The sequence below is a fragment of the Triplophysa dalaica genome, chromosome 11 (assembly GCF_015846415.1).
Source record: "Triplophysa dalaica isolate WHDGS20190420 chromosome 11, ASM1584641v1, whole genome shotgun sequence".
NCBI classification, from domain to species: domain Eukaryota; kingdom Metazoa; phylum Chordata; class Actinopteri; order Cypriniformes; family Nemacheilidae; genus Triplophysa; species Triplophysa dalaica.
Window position 1 is genome coordinate 474,389 of NC_079552.1, and position 23,913 is coordinate 498,301.

General features: G+C 41.5%; 1 protein-coding gene across 1 annotated transcript in view; it reads right to left on the minus strand.

Moving 5' to 3' along the window:
• Positions 1-745: 745 nt before the first annotated feature.
• Positions 746-23,913, minus strand: part of LOC130432117 (adhesion G protein-coupled receptor A3) — a 64,131-nt gene continuing 40,963 nt past the window's right edge. The window contains exons 13-19 of the mRNA XM_056761361.1: positions 20,458-20,635; positions 19,874-20,076; positions 10,579-10,706; positions 9,417-9,540; positions 6,690-6,841; positions 2,958-3,053; positions 746-2,752 (exon numbers count right to left, since the gene is read on the minus strand). Of these exons, the coding sequence (XP_056617339.1) occupies positions 1,480-2,752; positions 2,958-3,053; positions 6,690-6,841; positions 9,417-9,540; positions 10,579-10,706; positions 19,874-20,076; positions 20,458-20,635 (2,154 nt within the window). The 3' untranslated portion in view covers positions 746-1,479. The remainder of the gene's footprint in view (positions 2,753-2,957; positions 3,054-6,689; positions 6,842-9,416; positions 9,541-10,578; positions 10,707-19,873; positions 20,077-20,457; positions 20,636-23,913) is intronic.

Sequence of the window (23,913 nt, forward strand, 5' to 3'; positions counted from 1 at the left end):
GTTTTATTATGGTCTGTTTTGCGAAGAATCTTTTTCTCTGTAAATATATTTTCATATTTTCTTTCATTGTGGGGTGAAATGTGAGACAGACATTTTGTGAAATTCATTACCACGATGCTATTTTAAACAGATGAAATGTAAAGTCTTGTGGTCACAGTCCGTTGTTTTATTGAGCGAGGACTAGTTGTTCTGGATCAGTATGTGATGTCAAACAGATCTGTCTCTCTACATACAGTCATTCAGCATCACATGATTCTCAGTTTGTTTCAGTGAACACAATGATGAGGATGATTCTCCATACAGTAGAAACAACACACATCTGTAACACAACGACTAGAGAGACACTGCGGCTCTGTTCTGACAATCTAGTGAGTTGCCTCGCTGTCTATCGCCTCGACAAACAAACATCAGCAAAGAAACGGCCCGAGGAAAAGTCAATTCAAGTGTTTCAATCACACGCTGTGGTATAAGTGAACGTGCACTTTCATTACCATGATAACAACTTTAGAGAGATCGTGCTCTATGCTGAAAGCTCATGTATAATCTGGTGATTTTCAAATAGCTTTAATTTAAATTAGCTTTATTGTTTGTGTCCTTTGGTCTCATTTGTATTTGTTTGGTTTAGATTCTATTCCTGTTCCCATTTGATTGCCATTTGCTTGCACAGCACTTTGGCCAACCCCGCGTGTATAAAACCTGCTTTTCAAACAAACAAACAATGTGCAATATTGAATAGAAATAAATATTTAAATCATTTGGATTTTAATGTTTTAAAATAAAAATGGAGAAAGTAAAATGGCGTCATAACGTGTAACTTCACGAGTCATTTTCCTCTTCTTATTTGTGAATCAATGAAGAAATGTTGGCAGCTTGCTAGATTTCAGAGCAGAGTTTTGCTTGTTTTCATCACACGCAGGTCAGACAGAAGAAGGACTTTTTCCTGTGTGTTACTAAGTCTTGTCTAGTTTCACAGTTTATTTGACGTTGATGTTCAGCCACGGATGTGTAAGATTGCTGGTGAATTATCTGTTTCCTTTCACTATGTAGAAATGATTTGGACATTTGTGGGACCGTGAAATACGCCTATAAAAATAAATATATGGCAAATCCTTTGAAATACTTACTTTCAGCACATAAACATTGAGTGCACACACTCAACCTTCACACACACACCCACACTCGCTGTGACAATGTGTGTTAACTGCAATGATACGTGTACATACACACCAGCCTTGTGCACACTGAGCTTCAGCGCTGAAGTGAATCTCCATGATTCTGATGTCATGACACATAGTTTCCATTTGTAACCAAGAGAAATCAGCGCTTCAGTGCATCTGTAACCCAGTGTGCACGTGGCCAGTGAGCGCGTGCTCAAACTGTCTTAAGCTGATGTACATCGAAAAGCTCAAGCACTGTCGCGACGGTGCTAAAAATCACTTGAAAAGTTCCATTTTCTATTCCTAGAGTCATTGCAGTCAACTACACGGTAGTTTCATTTCTCCAGGGTCCGGTGCGTATATTCCCGGTGGTGTCAGCGGGGAAGAGAAGTCCCTCGTGCGCTCCTCCCTTCAGGATGCCGTTCTGGTTGGGCAGATTCTGAGGGAAGGATTGTCTGCGAGGATGCAGTTCTATGCGGGCCGTCGCTGCATCATCCTCCGCCATCTTCCCGCAGCTGCAGAGGAAGGCGCCGGTCTCGGCCTGGCAAAGGCTCGGACCCAGAAGCTGTTCTTTGGCACAGCAGATGTGGTGATGGCACAGCGCGGCGTGGCAAACGGGGGCCTCGCGGTGACAAACGCGGTGCCCTTCGTGACCCAGATGGCAGGGCTCATGCGGGCTATTGGTGCGGGAGCTGCGAGCGCTGCCTCCATCCGTGTTGGCAGGGATACGAAAGGACAACTCCCTGCCCTGGTGTCTGGCTTTAGTCCTGGGCGGCTTCAGACAGTGATGGATGTGCAGGGCATGCCGGTATCCCTCCGGGTCGGCGTGAAGCAGCACGTGTGCCGCGGCCTCGTCCTCCAGCAGCTGTTGCGTGTGCAGGGCACCACAGCACGGAGAGACCGGCGTCAGGCAGGTGACGTGATTCGGTCCGCTCTGTTTACAGAGTCCAGCGGCACTGTGGCACCGCGGGCGGCTCAGAACCGATTTCCCCGGACACGCTGAATCCGTACAGCAGTGAATGTGGGCATCACCGTTCACGTTGACTTTGGGTCGCCCGAGGACGTGTCCGTGACCCTGGCAAGCCTTGGGTCGTCTCCCGGGGCAACAGGCGCACCAGCAGTGCCACACGTCGTCGCGTTTGGCGCAGTGGTGGATGAGAACGAATAAGCCAAGCGTGACTGAAAACGCCCCGTACAGACAGCTGAAGATCATATCCAGAAAGTGACCCTGCGATACGGCCAGAGCGCCGAACGTCCACGTGGCCGTGAACAGAAAGAGCGTGAAGGCGGCGCTCCGCAGCTGGGCTTTGAAGGAGTGCTCATTGGCTAACAGCGAGGGGTTAATGAGTCCGGGACAGCCCCCGTGACAGCGCCCGCCGTCATCTCCCGGGGTGTCCGGCTCCCCCTGGTGGTGACAGTGTGGAACGTCAGCCAATCGCTGCTGTTCCTCGGTAGCAACTTTCAGCTCATACTTTCTCTCGGGTTGTTTTCGTAGCTTGATGAAGGTGCAGAGGAAATAAACGCAGATCACCAGGACAATGAAGGCGACGGGGCCGTAGAATGCACCCAGACTGGGCTCCCACGCCATCCAACAACTGCAAACACAAAATCAAAAACATATAAAAAAAGATCTGTTTTAAATGTAACATTGTTGGTTCTTTTGATGCTTTGAAAACTTCACAAAAGCAGTATTTTGATCAAAGAATAAATGTGCTGTTAAAGTGTATTTCACATAAGCTCTCATCACACGGGTGATGTGGTGATATTCAGTGTGTGTTAAGAGATGATGATGTTTCTTACACTGGTGTCTGCTCTCCGCTGCCATAGTTCTCAATGCTGATGGCCGCTGTGATTCCACAGATGATGACAGGAACTCCTCCACTCACGAAATACAACCTGTTCACACGCACAGATTCACACTTTATGTACAGAAACATCACATTTCATCACCTTGGAATCATAAAGTTCTATCTGCTTTCTGAGGCGTTTTAAGATAACAACCTTCAATGTTTTTGCATTTCTTTGGCTTTATAGATAAACCTATTAACAATTTTTTGGGAACAAAGTCCCGAAATGCACACAACGCAAAAAAACATAAAAGTCTTCTGGGCACACACAGTCAAAGTGTTCCGGGGATGTGAAACACACACAAATGTACACACAACCACGCACACACAAACATGTTTGTACAGCTATCTTTATGAGGACACTCTAGCCCCTTACCCTAAGCATCAGAAGTGAGTACCTGACCCTAACCCTCACCCTAAACCTGATTATATCCTAAACCTGATTATAACCTAAACCTGATTATAACCTAAACCTGATTATAACCTAAACCTGATTATATCCTAAACCTGATTATAACCTAAACCTGATTATAACCTAAACCTGATTATAACCTGAACCTTATTATAACCTAAACCTGATTATAACCTAAACCTGATTATAAACTAAACCTGATTATAACCTAAACCTGATTATATCCTAAACCTGATTATAACCTAAACCTGATTATAACCTGAACCTTATTATAACCTAAACCTGATTATAACCTAAACCTGATTATATCCTAAACCTGATTATAACCTAAACCTGATTATAACCTAAACCTGATTATATCCTAAACCTGATTATATCCTAAACCTGATTATTACCTTGTAATACATCTCAATAAAATGGAAGGAAGGAGGCGGGAACCGGCAAACATTTAAACATTTAATAAAGTAATATAACAGCCGGCGGCCCCTCACGGACGACCGCCAGCGAACAAAACATAATATAAATACAAACATAACATAAGTTCGGGCCCGGTCCTCTCTCTTCGACGGTCCGGTCGCTCGTTCCTTTTATGCTCCCATCTCCTACGTGATTCGAGCCCGGTGTGCGCACAGCTGGCGCTAATTCACAATTACTCACCGGACTCGAACCACGGTCTCGCCCCGCCTACTCTACTACATACCTAAACCTGATTATAACCTAAACCTGATTATAACCTAAACCTGATTATTACCTAAACCTGATTATAACCTAAACCTGATTATTACCTAAACCTGATTATAACCTAAACCTGATTATATCCTAAACCTGATTATATCCTAAACCTGATTATAACCTAAACCTGATTATAAACTAAACCTGATTATTACCTAAACCTGATTATAAACTAAACCTGATTATAAACTAAACCTGATTATAACCTAAACCTGATTATAAACTAAACCTGATTATAAACTAAACCTGATTATTACCTAAACCTGATTATAACCTAAACCTGATTATAACCTAAACCTGATTATAACCTAAACCTGATTATAACCTAAACCTGATTATAACCTAAACTCTAAAACCAGGTCTTGACCCTCAAACAGCCCTTTAAAGGGGTCTCAGAAAGTGAGGACTGGGCAAAATGTCTTCACTTTACTCTTCTGGGGATGTGAAACACACACACATGCACATACAAACACATGCAGACACACACACACAATGGAAGTGTTCTGGGGATGTGAAACACACACACATGCACACACAAACACATGCAGACACACAATGGAAGTGTTCTGGGGATGTGAAACACACACACATGCACACACAAACACATGCAGACACACAATGGAAGTGTTCTGGGGATGTGAAACACACACACATGCACACACAAACACATGCAGACACACAATGGAAGTGTTCTGGGGATGTGAAACACACACACATGCACACACAAACACATGCAGACACACAATGGAAGTGTTCTGGGGATGTGAAACACACACACATGCACACACAAACACATGCAGACACACAATGGAAGTGTTCTGGGGATGTGAAACACACACACATGCACACACAAACACATGCAGACACACAATCGAAGTGTTCTGGGGATGTGAAACACACACACATGCACACACAAACACATGCAGACACACAATGGAAGTGTTCTGGGGATGTGAAACACACACACATGCACACACAAACACATGCAGACACAAAATGGAAGTGTTCTGGGGATGTGAAACACACACACATGCACACACATGCAGACACACACAAACAATGGAAGTATTTGTGAATGTGAAACTCACACTTGTTCTCCACAGAGAAACAGAGTAACACATTAGTGTGTGTCAGGGTGTTTAAACAGCGTCCCAGCGTGCGTCTCGGCAGGTTTGAGGCGGATTAAAGCGACCCCCCTCTGCTCACAGTCTAAACACACTACATTATTCATGAAATTATCTCAACATCTTCAGCGATCTGCTGTCATTCAGCGTGAGTTCTACAGAAAGATTAACATTCAGTTCAAATGAACACTATTCATCACACGCTGACCGGCATCACAACATTAAACACAAGTCATGTGTGTGTTCAAGTGTGAAACAGCAGTGAGCATCACGTCTGTCATCAACTGATCCGCCTCTAGTTCACAATCACAACATTACACACAAAGTCTACATTTCTATAATGGAATACAATGATGACGCTACAAAACACACTATTCCACAATAACACAATATCTATTCAAACACCTTACTAGACTAACATCCTGATCGAGAATGTTTTCTATTTTCTGTTTCAATTTTAGCATTGTGTTATTTGTGAATTTGCCTTTTATGTGTAGTTTTATTTACTTTCTGCATTAATTCAATCTTGGTATTGCTAAGGAGAAAGATGAAAAAGCTTGAAAGGTATTTCTTTATGTAATGTATTTCTCTCCACACAGGATCATCTGAATGACAGTAATTTGTTCATTAAAAAACTAAAGAATCAGGTAAGACTGAGAAGTGTGTTGTTTGAAGATAGACTGTCGAATCAGTTGAATATCTGTGTTTATGAGCGCTCGACACTGCAGAGAGGAATCCTGTCTGCGTTCAGCGCTCATCTGACCTATTTTCAACACAATAAACCCAAACATTCCACTCAGAAGTATTAAAAATCCCAGATTAAGAATCACAAAGACTCGGAGTCATCAGAGAAGACAGCTGATACATGGCACACATCTCACTTTGAAAGAAATATTTCACACAAAACTAATCTATTCGTCATCAGTTCCTCACGCTGACGTTGCCTTTCATTATATATATATCAAGTTTTGTTTGATAAATGTTTGTTCCACAGAAGAAAGAAAGTTTGAAGGGTGAATATGAGATGAGATTATTACAAAGTTAGGTTACTGACGAAGCGTTCACGAGTCTAATAAAAATAAGGGTGAAATTGATCCTGTGTGCGTTCAGATATAAGTCTGATATATGATCTGTATTCTATAGCGGTGTTTCATTCACAGTGAAGTTTGTCTCCGTCATTAGTTAGACATGTGTGATAAAGATCTGTGAATCTTCACTCATATTAACAAACCACCACTGCTTTTAATCATCCATCACTTTAACATGATGTCTGGATGTTGAGTTGTGTGTGTGTTTGTGTGTTTGTGTGTATGTGAGTGTGTATGCGTGCGTGAACATGTGGGTGTGCATGCGCATGTGTTCAGTAAGTGTGTGCGTGTATGTGTGTGTGTATGTGCACACGTGTGTTTGTGTGTACCTCAGCATGGGTGATCTGGCGGGTTGAGAGGGAGGAGCGTCTCCGTCCTGAGGCTGCTGCACTTGTTTTGTCACCTGCTGGTAAATGTTGCATGCGGTCGCACCCAACCAGAGCACACTGGACAGAGAAGAGTAATGCAGCACCACACCCACCTGAAACAAACACACTGATCAACACAACCAGCTAATGATGTACTAGACACCAGTAAACACTCACACTCGAACATGAGAACATAGAATCAGGATATTATAAATCATGATAGTTCAGCTCGTACTGTCTGACAAATATTTCAATAAAAAAGACAATTTTTCACAAAAAGTTCACCAAAATATCTGAAGACAGAAACTTACACACAGACACACATGACACCACAACATTACTGTGCCTCTGCGTGTGCTTCTGTGTCTGTGTTGCTTGGCAACCGCTCGGCTTTTGAAGAGCTACATTCCTCAGCGGAAGAATGATGATTTTTTTAAGATGATATTTGTTGCTGAGGTTTATGGAATAAAAGATTTACTAAGACAATAAACGTGTGTAGCTGTAGTTCACAGTGAACACCACACACCTCAGTGTCTCAAATTCACTGTGAAACACAGATTCTTACACCAGATTCCTGTGTTAAAGGAGCCAGTCTTTACTGTTTTTGAGGCTTTGATGATGTTTTTGGGTGTTTAACAATGAATGTTCACGTTTCTAATTTTAAAATACACTTTATATTTCACATATTTTAAGTCTGTTGTTCACCACTGTCCCACTTCTAACAAAACAACTGGATTTGTTCTGGTCTATATAAAGTCCGTCCTTCTGAGACATTTTGATTGGTAAATCTGACCAGGTCTGTCGTGATTGGTTCCCCGGTTAGTGTGTGTGTGAAGATGTCCCACTCATACCATATCAGCGAGCTTCAGCTTCTCAGTCTGTTGTGATTGGTCGGTGCCCCTCTCACATGTATTCATAAACTTTGGCTTTGAACAATAAACAGTAACAATAACGTCATCTTTACTTCATCAGTTAAACACATGCAGATCCATAGAAGTGTAATGGAGGTCTGCTAGTGCATGTGCGAATGTCAATCTTTGTTAGAGATCGCGCTTTTTGTTTCCTACTATGGCGAGGGGAATGACACAGGACAGAATGGGGTCAGACCGGTTATATTAAATATATATATTAATAATATATTGGACCTGTAGTATATATATATATATATATATATCAGGTAGGGGTGTGCGATATGACGATATTAGATCGCGAACGATTAAAATGACTGCACGATCCACTTTTTCGGGAAAATCGTTAAATCGTCCTATATAGTGCTGTTCTATAGAATTCGTCCACATACTTGCGATAGATTGCGCCATGTTAACAAGCTCGTATACGTTGCTTGTGAATTCAGTAAGATTAAGTGACGCGGTCAGTGAAGATGGAGGGAAACACGGAGGACTTGGTCCCTAAAAAAAATTCTACAGTACATTCTTATCAGTAATATTGAAATGGTTTGGGTTTTCCCCAACTGACACGGCCCAAACAACAGTTATTTGCAAATGTGTTAATGATAAGATTCGAGCGTCGTAAGGCAACACAACGAACCTTTTTAACCACCTCAAAATAAAAGGGACTGAAAGAGTATGGCGACAGTCAAATTATAAAGGGATCCCACGCGAGTAAATCAGGTACAACCAAGCATACGGAAACTAAAAGGCTTAAACAACGACTTTAGCGAAAGAACCATTTGAGAAAAAAAAACACGTATCTGTATGACAGAACGAGCAAGCGCTGGAAAGATGTCACTGACGCGGTCGCATTTTACCTGGCCAAAGACATGATTCCCATAAAGACTGTGGAAAATGAAGGCTTTAAAAAACTGCTCAAAGTCGTAGATCCACGTTACGAAATACCCAGCCAAAAATATTTATCCTCCACGCCCATTCCACAGCTTTACTCCGAGTGCCACAACAAGATGAAAAACAAAATTCAAAATGTAAAGTTTTTTCTAACAGCTGATTTATGGTCTTGCACTTGCATTAAATATTAACTTGATTAAAATATTCTTCATAATATAAATGGTAAAGAGTATATTTTTATATGGGGACTTAGTTTGGCTGTATTGAAGCCCCTTTAATTTGCAAAATAGTCTTAAAACCAACTTGAAGAAGAACCGCGATAAAATCGTGAATCGTGATCTATCTGGAAAAAATCGTGATTTGAATTTTTTTTCTAGATCGCCCACCCCTAATATCAGGGCTATAGTCCAATCCAGCCATTCTCTGTAGTCCTTGAAAAGTGAATTCTGTTAAAGACAATATCTCGCTTGGCACTGAACTTTGAGCTTTATCATTTTCAGATATTATTTATGCTCTAACAGCACCATTACTCACTAGCTAGAGGTTGAAAAATGGCATCATGGAGAACGTGCTCTTTAAAACGTCACTTTTATCATTCACTTATGTATCAGTCTGTTTGCGGTGAAATAATAATAATTTATTTTCAATCTATTCTAATTCAATCATTTTATTGGGTGTAAATGTTGAGTTTTTGTGACTGAGAGGGGGCCTTGAAATACAATGGAGGGGGGGCTTGGTGTCTAGAAGGTTGAGACCCCTTGGCCTAAAATAATCTTGTAGGGTGTCATTATCATAAACAAAGGCAAACACACACACACTACATACTAGAATTGATCTGAGGGGCTTTGTGTTGAAAGACAGAATGTGAGTGGGTGACAGAACTCACGGCCTGGCAGATGATGGGATACTTGATTCTGTTGATGCCCCCAGCAAACACAGCGAACGTCAGAGCCGCGTGGAAGCAGAAATTCAGAAGTATGTGCCATCCTTTCTGACTGATCCGGATTGTGCTGGAAAACACACACATGACATATGGTCAACACGTGTAAAGCCGGTGAATCTCTAAATGTCACATGACAGAGAGAACGACTGGATCGTAAAGTGATGCAGAATGGAAGTACTGCTATTACATCATGAGAGCTTTAGAGGCGTTCACAGGAGTTAACCCCGTGACCTGAGAGAACACATTACATCCAAACCCAACATGACATCACTCAAAATCACACTTCTCAAACTCTAAAGTCATGACACTCAACACAAGCAGCAGACTGATACTGTACGATCTACTGTGAGACTAATGATATGTGTAACGCACACAAACACACACACACACACACATACGCACACACGCATACGCATACACACATATGCACACACGCATACGCATACACACGCAGACACACACACAAACTCAGCCTTCAAACAGTTCACTCAGTTGTGTGTGTGTGTGTGTGTACTGGAGAGTGTGTCACAGGCTGCAGGACTTCAGATTGTAAATAGTTTTCTGACGGGCTTTAAACAGAATCATTTACATTTACATTGAGTCTCTTGACAATAGTTGTTAAGATCATAAATAGAAGGGTGTTTGATGGAAACACTGTCCGACTCTTTTAGATTGTGAAGCTGCTTGACTCAGACGTCTGGAGAATATAACAGCCTTCATTAACATATGAATTCATGTTCACATTTCTCATCAGTGCTTACATTTATATACACACGGTACATTTCTACATGATATGACCTTCATATTCATAACCACAGCACATTCCATAATTGTGGGGTTTATCCTAAAACATGTATTGGTCTCTCCTAGTGTTTTGACCACAGCAACTGTGATGTCATCAGAACAATAATTTGCAACACAAAACAGAAACAGCGTGAGGATCTCACTACTCACAGCAAAACACTCACAACAACACAACAACACAACAACGTGAGAGAAAAACTGACAGAGTGTGACAGACTGTTACTGTTCAACTTCACTCCTCAGTCACTTTGTGTTTGTGTGTGTGTGTGTGTATGTGTGTGTGCGTGTGTGTGCTTGTTACCTGTGGTGCACTATGTAGGTGATGATGGAGGCGAACAGACAGAGGAGCATGACGGCCGTGCAGGCGTACACCACCGGGTGCAGGTAATCTCCAGGGTACGGAGGGAAGGACAACACCTTCTTCAGATCCTAAAGGAGACACAGACAGATGATGCTGAGTAACCATGACAACACTCTGACTCAGGACCCGTTTATAATGAGTGGGCATTTTTCACAAACCAGTGTGCCGTGTCTTGGAAAAACTCCTCGTCTCATGTTCTCTGGAGCGACTGTAAGCATGAACATAGCAAGAACAGTACAGTCTGTGGTTTAACAGTTTAAACACAACCCCTTTCACTTTAAAATAGGTTTCTTTTTTAAAATGTCACGTTGCAAAAGCACAAATAAAGTGAATCTATAAAAGAGAAGATAGCTGATTCATAATTATCATTCTAATCTTTGAACATCATTGATCAGACAGCAGATGAGATTTCCCCGCTGTACACAATCACTTCAGATCATTGAGCAACAGCTGAACTGTGACAGAAGTCCTGAACAAACCCCCCCCACACACACACACACACACACACACACAACACGCTGACCATCAGATCTTGCTAACTAAATATCTCCAACTGATGTCACACGTTACTGTACAAAGAACAACACAATCCTGTCATAAAATTCTACTGTCGCAGTCCGACTGTACCCACACAAACAGAGAGAGAGAGAGAGAGAGAGAGAGAGAAAGAGAGAGAAATGATGGAGTATTAAGACTTGTAAATATTCAACTTCATAAACAAGGCGAGGGATTACGTCTCTCTCTCTTTCTCTCTCTCTCTCTCTCTCTCTCTCTCACACAAATGCTCTGGTGTGTTGTATGAACATTTGCTGGTTTGATCCTCTTATGAAACTGTTGAAAAGCTGAAAAAAGCATCTGAGACGAGGCCAACACAACCACACAACTTAACTAGACATCACACAACACAACACAACTGAGCATTAGCACTTGGTCCACACACACACACGCACACACACACACACACACACACACACACACACACACACATGCACACAAACCCTCTCCCTAAAACAACAGGAAGAGAGATGCGAGGAGGTGTGAGGAAACACTCACACACATTAACATTCTGTACACACATGCACTTTTACAACACACGTGTCCTTCAAACGCTGTTAACCAAATGATGTCATGAAGATGAACTGAGCTGTGAGCCGATCTTCGACGTCTGCTGTGTTTAACACCACAGGCTTTTCCTTACACAAATATATCAAAAACAACCAATCTGTAAGATTGAGAAATCACATCTCTTTAATATCTCAGTCCCTTTCCTACACATCACTCAGATTAACTGAAGTTCAAAACGAAACTTCTGCTGAGACATGTGTCTGTGTTCTGAGTTTCAGGAGAGATGTCAACAATGTGTCCGACTGAGCTCAGAGATCATCTACAAGATGCTTTCATGTGCAAAATAGAACGTTGAATTCTGGGTAACAAACACTGTGTCAGAAAAGATTCAGATTGAATTGGATATAAACTGATGGGGTCACATCATGTTCTGGATCTAGACCACACAGTACCAGTTGATATTCTGATGATAACACAGATGTGTGAAGATTACGATGAACATCTGTCAGAGCAAGAGCAATGTCCCAGATGACACATAAAGTGTGTATTTCATCATGACAGTCATGAGTCATTATTATCAGTCATAAAGCAGCAGTAGCAGCACACCACAAGAGTTCATCACATCAGCTGTAGTGTCTCTCTAAGGCCGTGTTCACACTTGACATAACGCTGGCCACGTTTGGTAACAATTAACAGCCGAACGTCATGACTTTGTCTTCAGCGTCTGTGCACGAAGGCAGCCCAGAGAAACTGATAGGCAGCGTAACAGAAGACTATTTGAATTACAAACAGAGAGCTTCTTTGCAATAACTAATCACATATTTTAAAACAACAATACTTATTTCTCGCTAGAAAATTAAAATCACATTTATACAAAACTGTACTGGAACAGGCGTCTCGGCCGCATTTCATTTTTTTAACTTGAGCCCCCTCGACCAATCACCTTTCTCACATGTAGTTATGGAAATGACAGATCTCAGTCATTGGTAAACTGTAAAAAAAGAACTTGACGAAGGGAATTTTAAGTTGAACTTCTTTCATCCTCAAAAGACGCTCTGAGCTGCAGAAAAATACGTGTGCATTTAAAAAAGCGCTCAGGAGGTTTTTTGAAAACACGGTTTACTCGATGTAAGGGATAATGTACAGGCAGCCGCCTGTATCGCAGAAATAAGCCCGACAGTGTGATCGTTTTTCACGATGGAGGGGTTTATTTGGTGATAAACAGCCGGCTGATTGAATTGAATATATATTAAAAACATGATGAGAACGAATTGAAACACAATGATTTATGAAAAAAGAAAGCAACGAAAAAAATCACCAAGAAATCCTAACAGCAGGATACATATTCTCTATGCTTAACCTCTTTAGATTTCACTGTGACTCACATGTTTCTCATCTTTTTTTAAGAGAATCATAATCATACATGTAGATATCTGTGGGGTGTGTTAAAAAGCTGAGACCGTGTCAGCTTCATGATCTATGATGATGTCATACACTAGTGTGTAATCTCACACACATTAACAGCTCTTATCCCGTCCTCCAGTCGTTTACATGCGTGACGCTCACGAGGGTGTTGGGTCGGACCGTCGCCGGTTTATCTCAGCATCAGATTAGATTTCACCTTTATCAATCTTGTAAATCTCTCATCTGGATTTCCAGAGAACAACACACGACATCTACAGACCTCTCATCAAAGCAGGACTTTTTTAATCATGAAAATCATAATGAATAAGAAAGTGAGTTTAATTGGCACAATGTATAAAAACATCTTGTGAAATAAAGATGCTTCCTACAGTCGATCTTTTAGAAGTAAATGTTACCCGGACTCTCAGATACCCAGAAGCCACAGTATCAATAACACTGATTTATTATAATAATCACAAATGAACTAACAGACAGAGGCGAGAAGCAGAAGCGGCTGAGATATAAACCCTTCATATGTGCTGCTGATGTCTGTGCTTATCTCTTCCAAAACCAAATTACACAGAAGCCATTTTCCCTCCGTCTTTATCTTCCACAGGAGAACACAAACACACACATCAGATTTACTGCTCCCACCACAAAACACTCCAGAAACTCAAAACCTAAAACCAAGACACACACACACAGTACTGGTTTATTATCTCTGTGGGGACAGTCCATAAGGCGTAATGATTTTTTTACTGTACAAACTGTATATTTTATCCACTAAGCCCAAAGATCATAGAAAAATTTTCGATTTTCAAAACATATCGTTCTGTACGATTAATAAGTTTTTATGCCCGTGAGGACCACAATTTTGGTCCCCACAGTGACACAAGTCCCACAACACACACTCACAAAAACACTTTGGCCCTCACAAACATAGCTAAACCAGTACACACACACACAAGCTCACACTTTACATCATTAAAATAAAAGACATCATGTTTTTTTCATCTGATTCTTCAAGTGATTAGATTAAACTGAAAGTACCGTTTGAATAAATTGCGCTCAGGTTTCATTGAGGTTTTACTCTCTTCTGGAACATGTTTCATTATGTTGATGCAGTGACTAATGCTCATCATCACGAGACATATTTACTGCACGTGTGAACTGATGTGTGTCACCTGACCTCTCGTGATCCAATCACCTGATAGCATCTGAACACCAGCTGAAGACAGCAGGGTCAAATGTCATCAGAGGGCAAAGGTCAAATCTAGTATTGACTCACAATGTGTATTTGCTTCACTGCTGAACCACACTCATAAAACACAGAGGAAGAATAAAACTGTCTGTCTGATGACTCCTTTGACTGATCAGATCTGATAGCTGTCTCACTCTACACACACACACACACACACACAAGAGAGTACAGCATCTTTAAATAGCATCAGGTGAAGTTTGTCAGAAGTAATAGACTAGTTCTGAACTGTTATGAACGTCTATCTGCACATGTTAAAGGGGTGATTTCATGAAGAACAGACTTTTTCCATGTTTAAATTCTAAAATCGGGTCTCTTAAGCATCTGCCAACTCTGCCAAAAAGACAAACCGTTCACTTTTTTTATGTGAGTCTATCTCTGCAAGCCCTTGAGAAAACGAATGCTTCAGAATCGCTCTCTTGTTCTGAACGTGTCCACCCATTGCACCGCCACAATTGTTGTTTTCACATGTGAGAAGTTTCAACACCATGGCAAAAGTAGCAAAGCTTACAAACTGTTGTGTTGCCTGCTGCACAGACCCACACAGAACAATGTTCCCAGACTCTCAGGAGACAAGAGAGCATTTATTTAGTTTTCAATAGAAATCATCCACACTGAACGAGTCAAAGCCGCAAATAAAGACATTGTTAGTATCAGTATTTTTTAAGTAAGACCCCAGTGACCTTCAGCAACTTAAAAGTAGATCAAATGTCACCGTGACACGTTTGTTCGTTCACCATCTGAAAGCCATGTGTGTGGCTAGTAAAGATGTGACGGGGTGGTCCTGTGTAACGTTAATTTGACTTAGAGAAATAGCGATGCTTTTGTCTTCAGTATCTTTACTTCAGAAAACTGTGTGTATGGTTTGTTAACACGTGACGCGGTTCTCTCTCCCGAATGTGGTCATGACCGGACCAACAGGGACCGGAGGGGCTTCACGAATGACCCCGGGGTAAGTTGGTGTGCTTATCGAAAACAATGTGTTTGGTGTTTAAAGACGAGACCTTGTTTCTCGTTGGCTTTATGTGACCATACTTTAATGTTTTGTCGCTGGAACCACAGGCTCACAGCCCTGGCTGCGTTTTCTGTTGAAAATGGGGCGGAGACTAGCAGCTCACATGCACTTAAAGAGACACACACACCAAAACAGCGCGTTTCTCCTCACATGCAAAAGTGAGAATGTAGTGAATGGTATATTAAAAGATCTGTGTTGTTTTATGAGCTGAAACTTCACAGACACATTTTGTAGACCCCTATGATTTATTTTCCTTTTGGTAAAACTAGATAAAATCACCCCTTGAAAGCAACTCTTCACACGTATCATTCGTCATTCCAAACTCGACTTTCACTGCAAGACAAAAGCAGATACGCGGATGACAGAGAGAAAGGTTTGTGTTATTGTGAGGTCTTCACGAGCACATCATCTCTCATTCTGAATGACAACAGAAACACAGCAGACGTTACTCACTTCCAGAATGTTGTGTCAGGAGAAGATGCACTGATGCAGTGTGTGTGCTGACTACAACCATGACCGCCCAAGAACACATGAAGATTCACAATCTACATTTAACCTGACATTAAACATCAGATCTAGAGATTCTTCATAAACAAACACTTAAACAGAAATAAAGTTGATTTGATTACGTACAGTACCTTGTTCATATTGAACATGAGATGTGTGATAACTGAGGAGATCTCAGTGTGACATTATTCTCTAAGTGATCAGATGATTTTCACCTGACAGACAATAAGAAAGGCCAAGAAATCACACAAGACTTCAAGTCTAACAAATGTCGTACTGTAACACACGGGGAGAAGTGCTCATGGATCACCTGCAGACCACTTAGGAACACGAATGAGCAAATTCTGTTCATTCAACTTCTCAACACGACCTTTTAAATGACAGTAAAGAGAGAATTATGCATCTCTCCAGTTCATCTGAACACGTATTTCTTGTGTTTTGACTCTAAAGTCAATCAATGTGTTGATCATCCTTTGAACGGATCAGAAGTCCATCTCTCATCACTAAAGTCTGCTAATGAAAGATGTTCTGACTCTCGTCTGTGTACAACACATGAACTGATGGAGGACGGAGCTCTGCTTCAAACACACACATCACAATCTGATTCTTCACCTCGGACACATTAAGCACGCGCTGGGAATGACCCAGTTAGTCAATGTGATAGAGTGAGAAATCCCACCACAGAGATGAAGGGGGTCCAGAAACACACACACACCTGCAGAAGACACAAACAAAACATTCACACCAACAACACACAACATGATTTGATGCATAAACGTGACGGTTTACCCAAAGATGAGAATTCTGTCATGCTTTAATCACCCTCACGTCATGACAAACCTTTTTTTCTGGACAACACAAAAGAAGATATTTTGAGGAATGTTGATAATCAAACGACACTGAATTCCGTTGACCTTCCATTGTATGAACGCAAAACCACTGAGACATTTCTCCAAATATCTTCTTTTGTGTTCCACCCAAGAAAGACTCACAGACAGGTTTTAAATGGTGATCTGTAGCTTTAAGGTTGAAAAAAGATCTGGCAGCCCACACAGAATCTGTGCCCACAGTTCACTGCAGAATAAAACCGTTCCTTCACACTCCTACTTGTGTTTCATAAACATACAGTGGCGTGGTTTCAGCGGTATGTAACACATTTGACAGTGTTTACATCCATTCCAAAAACCTTCCGTCAACTCAGCGTCCACCTGAAGAGTGACACGTGACAGCCGCACAAGAGCCCAGACGTGACTATAAACATGACAACAAATACAGAAGATCAACAAAAAGGCTTCTTGACTCACAACCTCACAACAACAGACTGAATCTAAAACACATGACAGAGAGAAGCATTTCCAAACATGTATGTTCTTATACACACGTCATACACCAGCTGCTTGTACATTTACAAACGCATTCTTCACGAACAGCAACATGACCCGTCAGTGGGTGGACACAAAGCTTTAGATTATAGATGAATGACGCTGGATTATGTGATTTCCAACAGAACACAAGTAACGAACACTCAACCAAATGCTTCTCTGTTCACGATCAGACTGTGTCTGTGTTGATGTTCCACTTCATGCATGTGACTTATTGATTTACTAGGAATTTGAAATCAATATCTATTTTCTCTCAGGTGTCTAAGACACTGACTGCTGGGGGGTCGTGAAGGAGAAAGACACAGCTGAATGTGCATTAAACAAACATCCCATCAGCAGATTTCACTCAAACCTTCACATCACTGCTTCACACGTCCTCTCAGCTCAAACCACACCGCTTCATGTGAAGAGTCGGTCAAAGGTCAACGCGGGAACATTGACACGGTCACAAATGATCTATATGAATGTTGAATTATTCACGTTGTTTGTTAATTGTATGAAAAGGGCCGAATAATCTTTATATGTATAAATTAGAACATAAAAACATGAGGTCTGTGTGTTTTAAAGCGAACATGTAACTGATGATCTCCAATAAAGGTCATCATCACCTGATGCTGAGCAACACAGATTAATATTGTTCTATTTATCCAAGATGCTATTCCCAGACAAAACCCAACCACGTGTCATTAAAATGAACAATTTGATGTGTCAACAAGAAATACAACAGGACACGAGCCACGGTGTCTATGAATAATCTACACTTCCCATAAAACCAATTCCAAAACATAATTTAGAAAAGAAAAATATGATGCTCTATATGATTTTAAGTTTGAGTGCGTTATGAGGAATGGATTATTCACCAACATTGACTGCAGCAGCTTCAGACTGATGAGAATCAAACAAAAACAGAAGATAAAGTAGAGAACCGAACTAAATAAAACACCACAACAGATTGTGTTCCGTGTTTTAAAGACCCAGTGTCACTGATCTCCACTAAACATCTCCAGCTCAAGAGCTGCTGGCATGAGATGGAGCAACAGGTCCAGAAACATGCAGATGCAGGCGGCAGACGGACATCATTCACATCCTCCTCTCTCATTTCGATACAAATGTGTTGCAAATGATTTTAAAGGCTCTTCTTGCTCACACTGCGGACTGCGGGTGTGGTGACTGCATCAGCTCTCTCTCTCTGTCTCTGTCACACTCTCAAACACACACACACACACACACACACACACACACACACAGTACATCCACAGTCAACACATACATATATCGCGTTATTCAACATCGCGCTTCTGCAACGCGCATTACGCATATATCGACACTTTCGATTACTGTGGTGAATCTGTAAAATCACTTCGGTCTCACGAGCACATACCGTACCGTAATACACCCAAATCACACCTGATCTGCATACAGGAGTGAATCCAGTTCATATTTAATGCGCGTTCAAATCTTTTTGTTCTGAAGTCTTGCGCAATTGTCTGAGAACCACTTTGATACCCTTAAAGCCTTTAACACAAGCGAAACTATAACAGACAATTATTTGACAACGCGTCTCAATCGTAAGTATTTACAACACTATTTAGCAATAAAGTGCTTCTTGTACCGGACTGACCTCCCAATCGATTGAATCCCAGTCGTCGGTGAACATTCGGCGTCTGTGAGCTCGTCCGCTCGGCGGCACTACGGACGATCAGATGCCATTGCGCTCCCGGTAAAACCGCATCAAATCACTGCCGTACAGCTCGAACTCGGCAATCGACATATTCCGACCACGAGAGTGAATGGAGACTGATACGTTCACGCGGAGGTTGGAGTTGCGCTTCCCTTTACATCGGGGCTGCGCGCAAAAGCGCTGCGCATCTGACAGCCGTTGTGCCATGAGGAATTAAAGGGGCGCAGACACACACACACACAAATACACACACACACACACACACACACACACACTCTCTCTCACACACATTACTCATTTAGCCGTGAATGCAATCTAAAGTAACACGCACAGCACTTGTTCTAGGCTCGCGAACCTTGATCAAGGGCGCAGTGGTGATGATTCAAGTCTAGTGGGGTTCGAACGGCCAGCACTCAGTCAGCAGCACGCATCTATCTTCACCATGGGCTGGTGGTGCAACGTGTCCGTCAGGAACAGTAGCAGGGAAAAGTTGTGTCCAACCTTTTTGTGAATTGATTAGTATATTTTACGACAAATACCCTATTGTTACTGTAGCAAAAGGATGTTGAATTTGTGGTTAACATGGTTTAACTAGCAGGCCAACTAGTTAAAAACTACAAAAAGATACTACGTATATCTAGTAACACTGTGGTTCATTTTTGTTTTGTATTCTTATGTTAAACATACTGATCCTTAAGAAATTTCATTTGAAAATACACTTGACTTGCCTTTTCTAATGTGCACAAGACGGAATTTGTTCCACGATTTCAACATTTAAGAGAGTACACAATGTTCTCACCGTGAGAGAGACTACTTTGCAACCTGCTCAACAACAAAGTTGAACCCATTCTGAGTTTACTAAATGAGTGATGAATAATGACCTTCAGAGAACTCAAAAGAGAGAGAGAGAGAGAGAATATTACCATGAGCACGGCGATGTTGCTGTGCTGCTGTGCGCAGCGGACGCTGGTCGTGTTGTGTCCGGAGCCCGTTATGTGGCACCCGTCCGCCCTCCAGCCGCCGTGTCCATCCAGCAGGTCAAAATCCCAGTGTGCTGCGATGGGGTCTATACCCACCGAGAAGTGTCGGAGAGCGACGGTAACGGGCTGCACGGGGCTACACCCATCTGCACATGAGAGCAACACATTGCGTCAAACAAAGTCCTCAAGTCTCGCAGTGCAACTACATGAAATACGCGCGCGATGACACGGACAAACCGAAGCGCGCTTGTGTGACATCTGATGACCGGTGTCAATGTCGTCCTGACACTCTCTTCTTGCAGCATTACGTTGTTTTTTTATGGACGGTAAATAAGCGCACGTGTGAAAACACAACGCAACTGTTGCAGCAGCGGCATCACGCACGCAACGCGACTCCGATGCGCCTCTGTCACGCTCCCATCAAAAAGCATCTATTCCTTTCAAACAGTCCATACGTGCTTACGCACATCTATAAGGTGAAACGGGAAAAATAAATAAATAAATCGCAGGGTAAATGTCAGTCTTACCTAATTTGGTAAACGCAACTGGTGTGGAAACGCTTCTGCGCTTGCCATCATCCGCAAGATTTGAAGAATTGCCCGTGCACGGAAAGAGCTTGCCATTGCGAAAGACGATGAGCTGCAGTTTACAGGTGCAGTTATCCACAGGCAGCGGCAAATGAATGGAGGCGATGGCCAGTGTGTTCTGCAAACGGGAGAATGGATGTTAAGCGCAGTGACATGTGATGCGCAGATGCGCGTCCGAGGGCTCCTCTCATTGACTGGAGGAAACTGCTGGGGAAACAGTGGCTTTATCGCCGCAGAGAGGAAGATGATGTTGTCCACCTCACATCACCTAACCTCCCCACCAGCCCCCGATTCGCCACTGATGAAAGAAATACATCTCCATCAATCTTCCTGTGGAAGAACATCACGGCATCTGTTAGCAGCGAATGAGTCTGTGTCAGCAGCAAACACCTGAGGGAGAAACAGCATGTTATTCTGGCCTTTTAGAATTCAATTTCTAGATTAAAGCAAGCCAATAAGCAGATGTTCAGACACGGAGCACACATCTCGGAAACAGTAAATGTGGTTAAACTGCAACGCTGTGTGACGCACTCATGTTGGATTAAAAGCATTTAGTCATTTAACGGAGCACGAACCTTTACAAATGTTGTTTATTTACACCTGAGGTGCTATACATCTATTTAAACCATCTTGGCAGTAAAATAGACATCAAGTTTATTTCTATATCACCTCTTACAATTTGCATGGTTGCAAGAGCAGCTTTACAGAAAAACACAGTAAATAATAAACAAAATATAAATCTTTAGGGTAGTAGGAGCACAGTAGGCTATCAGTGATTTGGTTGTGCCTTTTTGGGGAAACGATTATAAGAAAGATCCTTTAGCACTTCAACTTACTTTCTAAGATAGAGAGGCTTCACACAGCTCATTTCCAGTTTCAAATTCAAGTGCAGCACATGTAACAAAGGGTGGTGTAGAGCGCATGCACTTGAAAAGGTTGCAGTCAGCATCAGGCAGAGCTCCAGGAATGAGAGTGAAAGAGAAAAACCAGCAGCCAGGAATTTCATTCACAAAAGCGGGCAGCACTTTATTCATCATCACATGATTTCCATATGTGAGTCACGGCTCCAGAGGAGAGCGAGCATCCTTTACCCAGAATGCACTGCCACATTCCAGAAGCACTTGTTTGCATTCAGATGTTAAACACGTGAGCACCTATTTATTCTTCTATTATGTCAATTTTGCATTTTTATAGATTTTGATATTGAGTAGATGAGGGAAATAAGTATTTGTACCCCTGCTGATTTTGCAAGTTTGCCTGCTTACAAAGAAATGAAGGGTCTAACATTTTTATGGTGGGTTTATTTTAACTGATAGAGACAGAATATTAAAAAAATCTGGGGGAAAAAAGGTTATATACACCTATTAAACCTGTTATATATTAACCTCTCCACCACCATGATCAAGACCAAATAGGTTTTAAAGGATGTCAGGGACAAGATTGTAGACCTGCACAAACCTTGAATATGCTACAGACAGAAGTTTGGTGAGAAGTAGACAACTGTTGGTTATTTGGAAATAGAAGAAATACAAAATAACTATCAAATGCCCTTGTTCTAGACTTTCCTGTAAGATTTCCCAATGGAGTAAAGATGATCATGAGAAAGGTTAAAGGAACTACACGGAAGAAACTTGTTAATGATTTCAAGACAGTTGGGACCACAGTTAGCAAGCAAACCACTGGTGACACGCTACGACACAATAGATTGAAATACTGAAGCACCCGCAAGGTCCTCCTACCCAAGAAGACCCGTCTGAAGTTTGACAATGAACATCAAAATGATTCAGAAAAGGCTTTGTCGAAAGTGCTGGCACTGCTGTGACACCAAAATCGACTCCTGTGTTTGGAGGGAGAGAAATGACCCCAAGAACACCGTCCCTACAGAGCTTTGGGTACAGGATGACTTCTCCGCATTGATGGGTTAAAGAAACTGCCCAGTGTATCCTAGAATCTTGGACGAGAACCTCCTCCCCTTCACTAGATCACTGAACATTGGTCGAGGATGTGCCTTTAACATACCAAAGAGTGTCTTCAAGAGAAGCACACTACATGTCCTCGCCTGTCTCTAGACCCTATAGTCCTGTAGAGCATCTGTGAAGGAGGAGAAAACGACAGCCAAGAAACCTTAAAGATTGACAGAAGAGTGGATTTAATGTCTCATGACACATGTGCAAACCTTGTGAGCAACTATCAGAAATGTTTTACCTCTGTGCTCGCCCACAAGGGTTTCTCAACCAAGTACAGTTTGCAAATATTTATTTCACTGACTGAAATGCAAATCTATTTATAACTTTAATATAAAAACAATTCCCTGATAAATATTCTGTCTCTAAAAGTTAAAATAAACCCAACATAAAAAGGGGATCAAATACTTATTTCTCTCACTATACATGTTCAATACAATAGTACCTTGGCACATATGTACCTGCCTTGTACACAACGCTAAAATAAAATAAATTGAATCTCAGTAAATATGCAGGAACAAAATAAAGTCAGACTGCAGTTTTTTTCTACTGTAAAACAAATATGAACAAATTCAATAATTGTTTTATTGTAAAGGTTTGACCGAACATGATATACATATTGTGAGCATGTCTAGTATTCTGTTCATTTCATCACACCAATGTTCTGAAAATAAAACAACTCTCTGGCTTTGTCTTAATGTCATTGCTCCAGATCTCTCCATGAGTGTTATGAATATTAACAACATAAAATGAGATAAAACACAAAGAATCTACAGTCACCTGTTTATCTAATCCACACACGTCGACTCATTTCTATTGGTGAGTTTGAGAGCTAATGATGAATGATGCTTGACTGTTGCTATGACAGCCCGTCCTCACTGGTGACACCTCTCCAGAGGACAACTGCCTATTGGATTCTATCTTAAACCGGTGGGCGAGTAAACAAACACAGACACAGTTCTGCTGTGATATTGTGAAGAGGACATTGATTTTTATTTACTCGTGAATTGCTCGGTGTGAGAGAAAAACACAATCTCACAGAAAACTTTCACCTCTCTCTCTCTCTCTCTCTCTCTCTCGCGCTCTGGAGAGAGTGGGGCTAGTTGTCACACTTCTTGCTGCAGTATTTACATTTACATTTAGCAGACGCTTTCATCCAAAGCAACTTATTTCTCAGGGTAGTAATATATTAGACACTTAACTTCTACGAAAATGTCAACAAAACAATATCAACACATATTAAAACGTATATAACAAAACAGAACGCAAACAACAGATTAAACATGGAATGGCTTACCCCAAAACAAAATCCATTTTTGGATTTGATTATCATTTGAAAGTTTTTGACAAAAGATAGAATAAAGTAGTCTTGATGTATCATGTGTGCTGATATCAGTACTGCAATTCATTTGGTTTCAACGGTGATGATTGG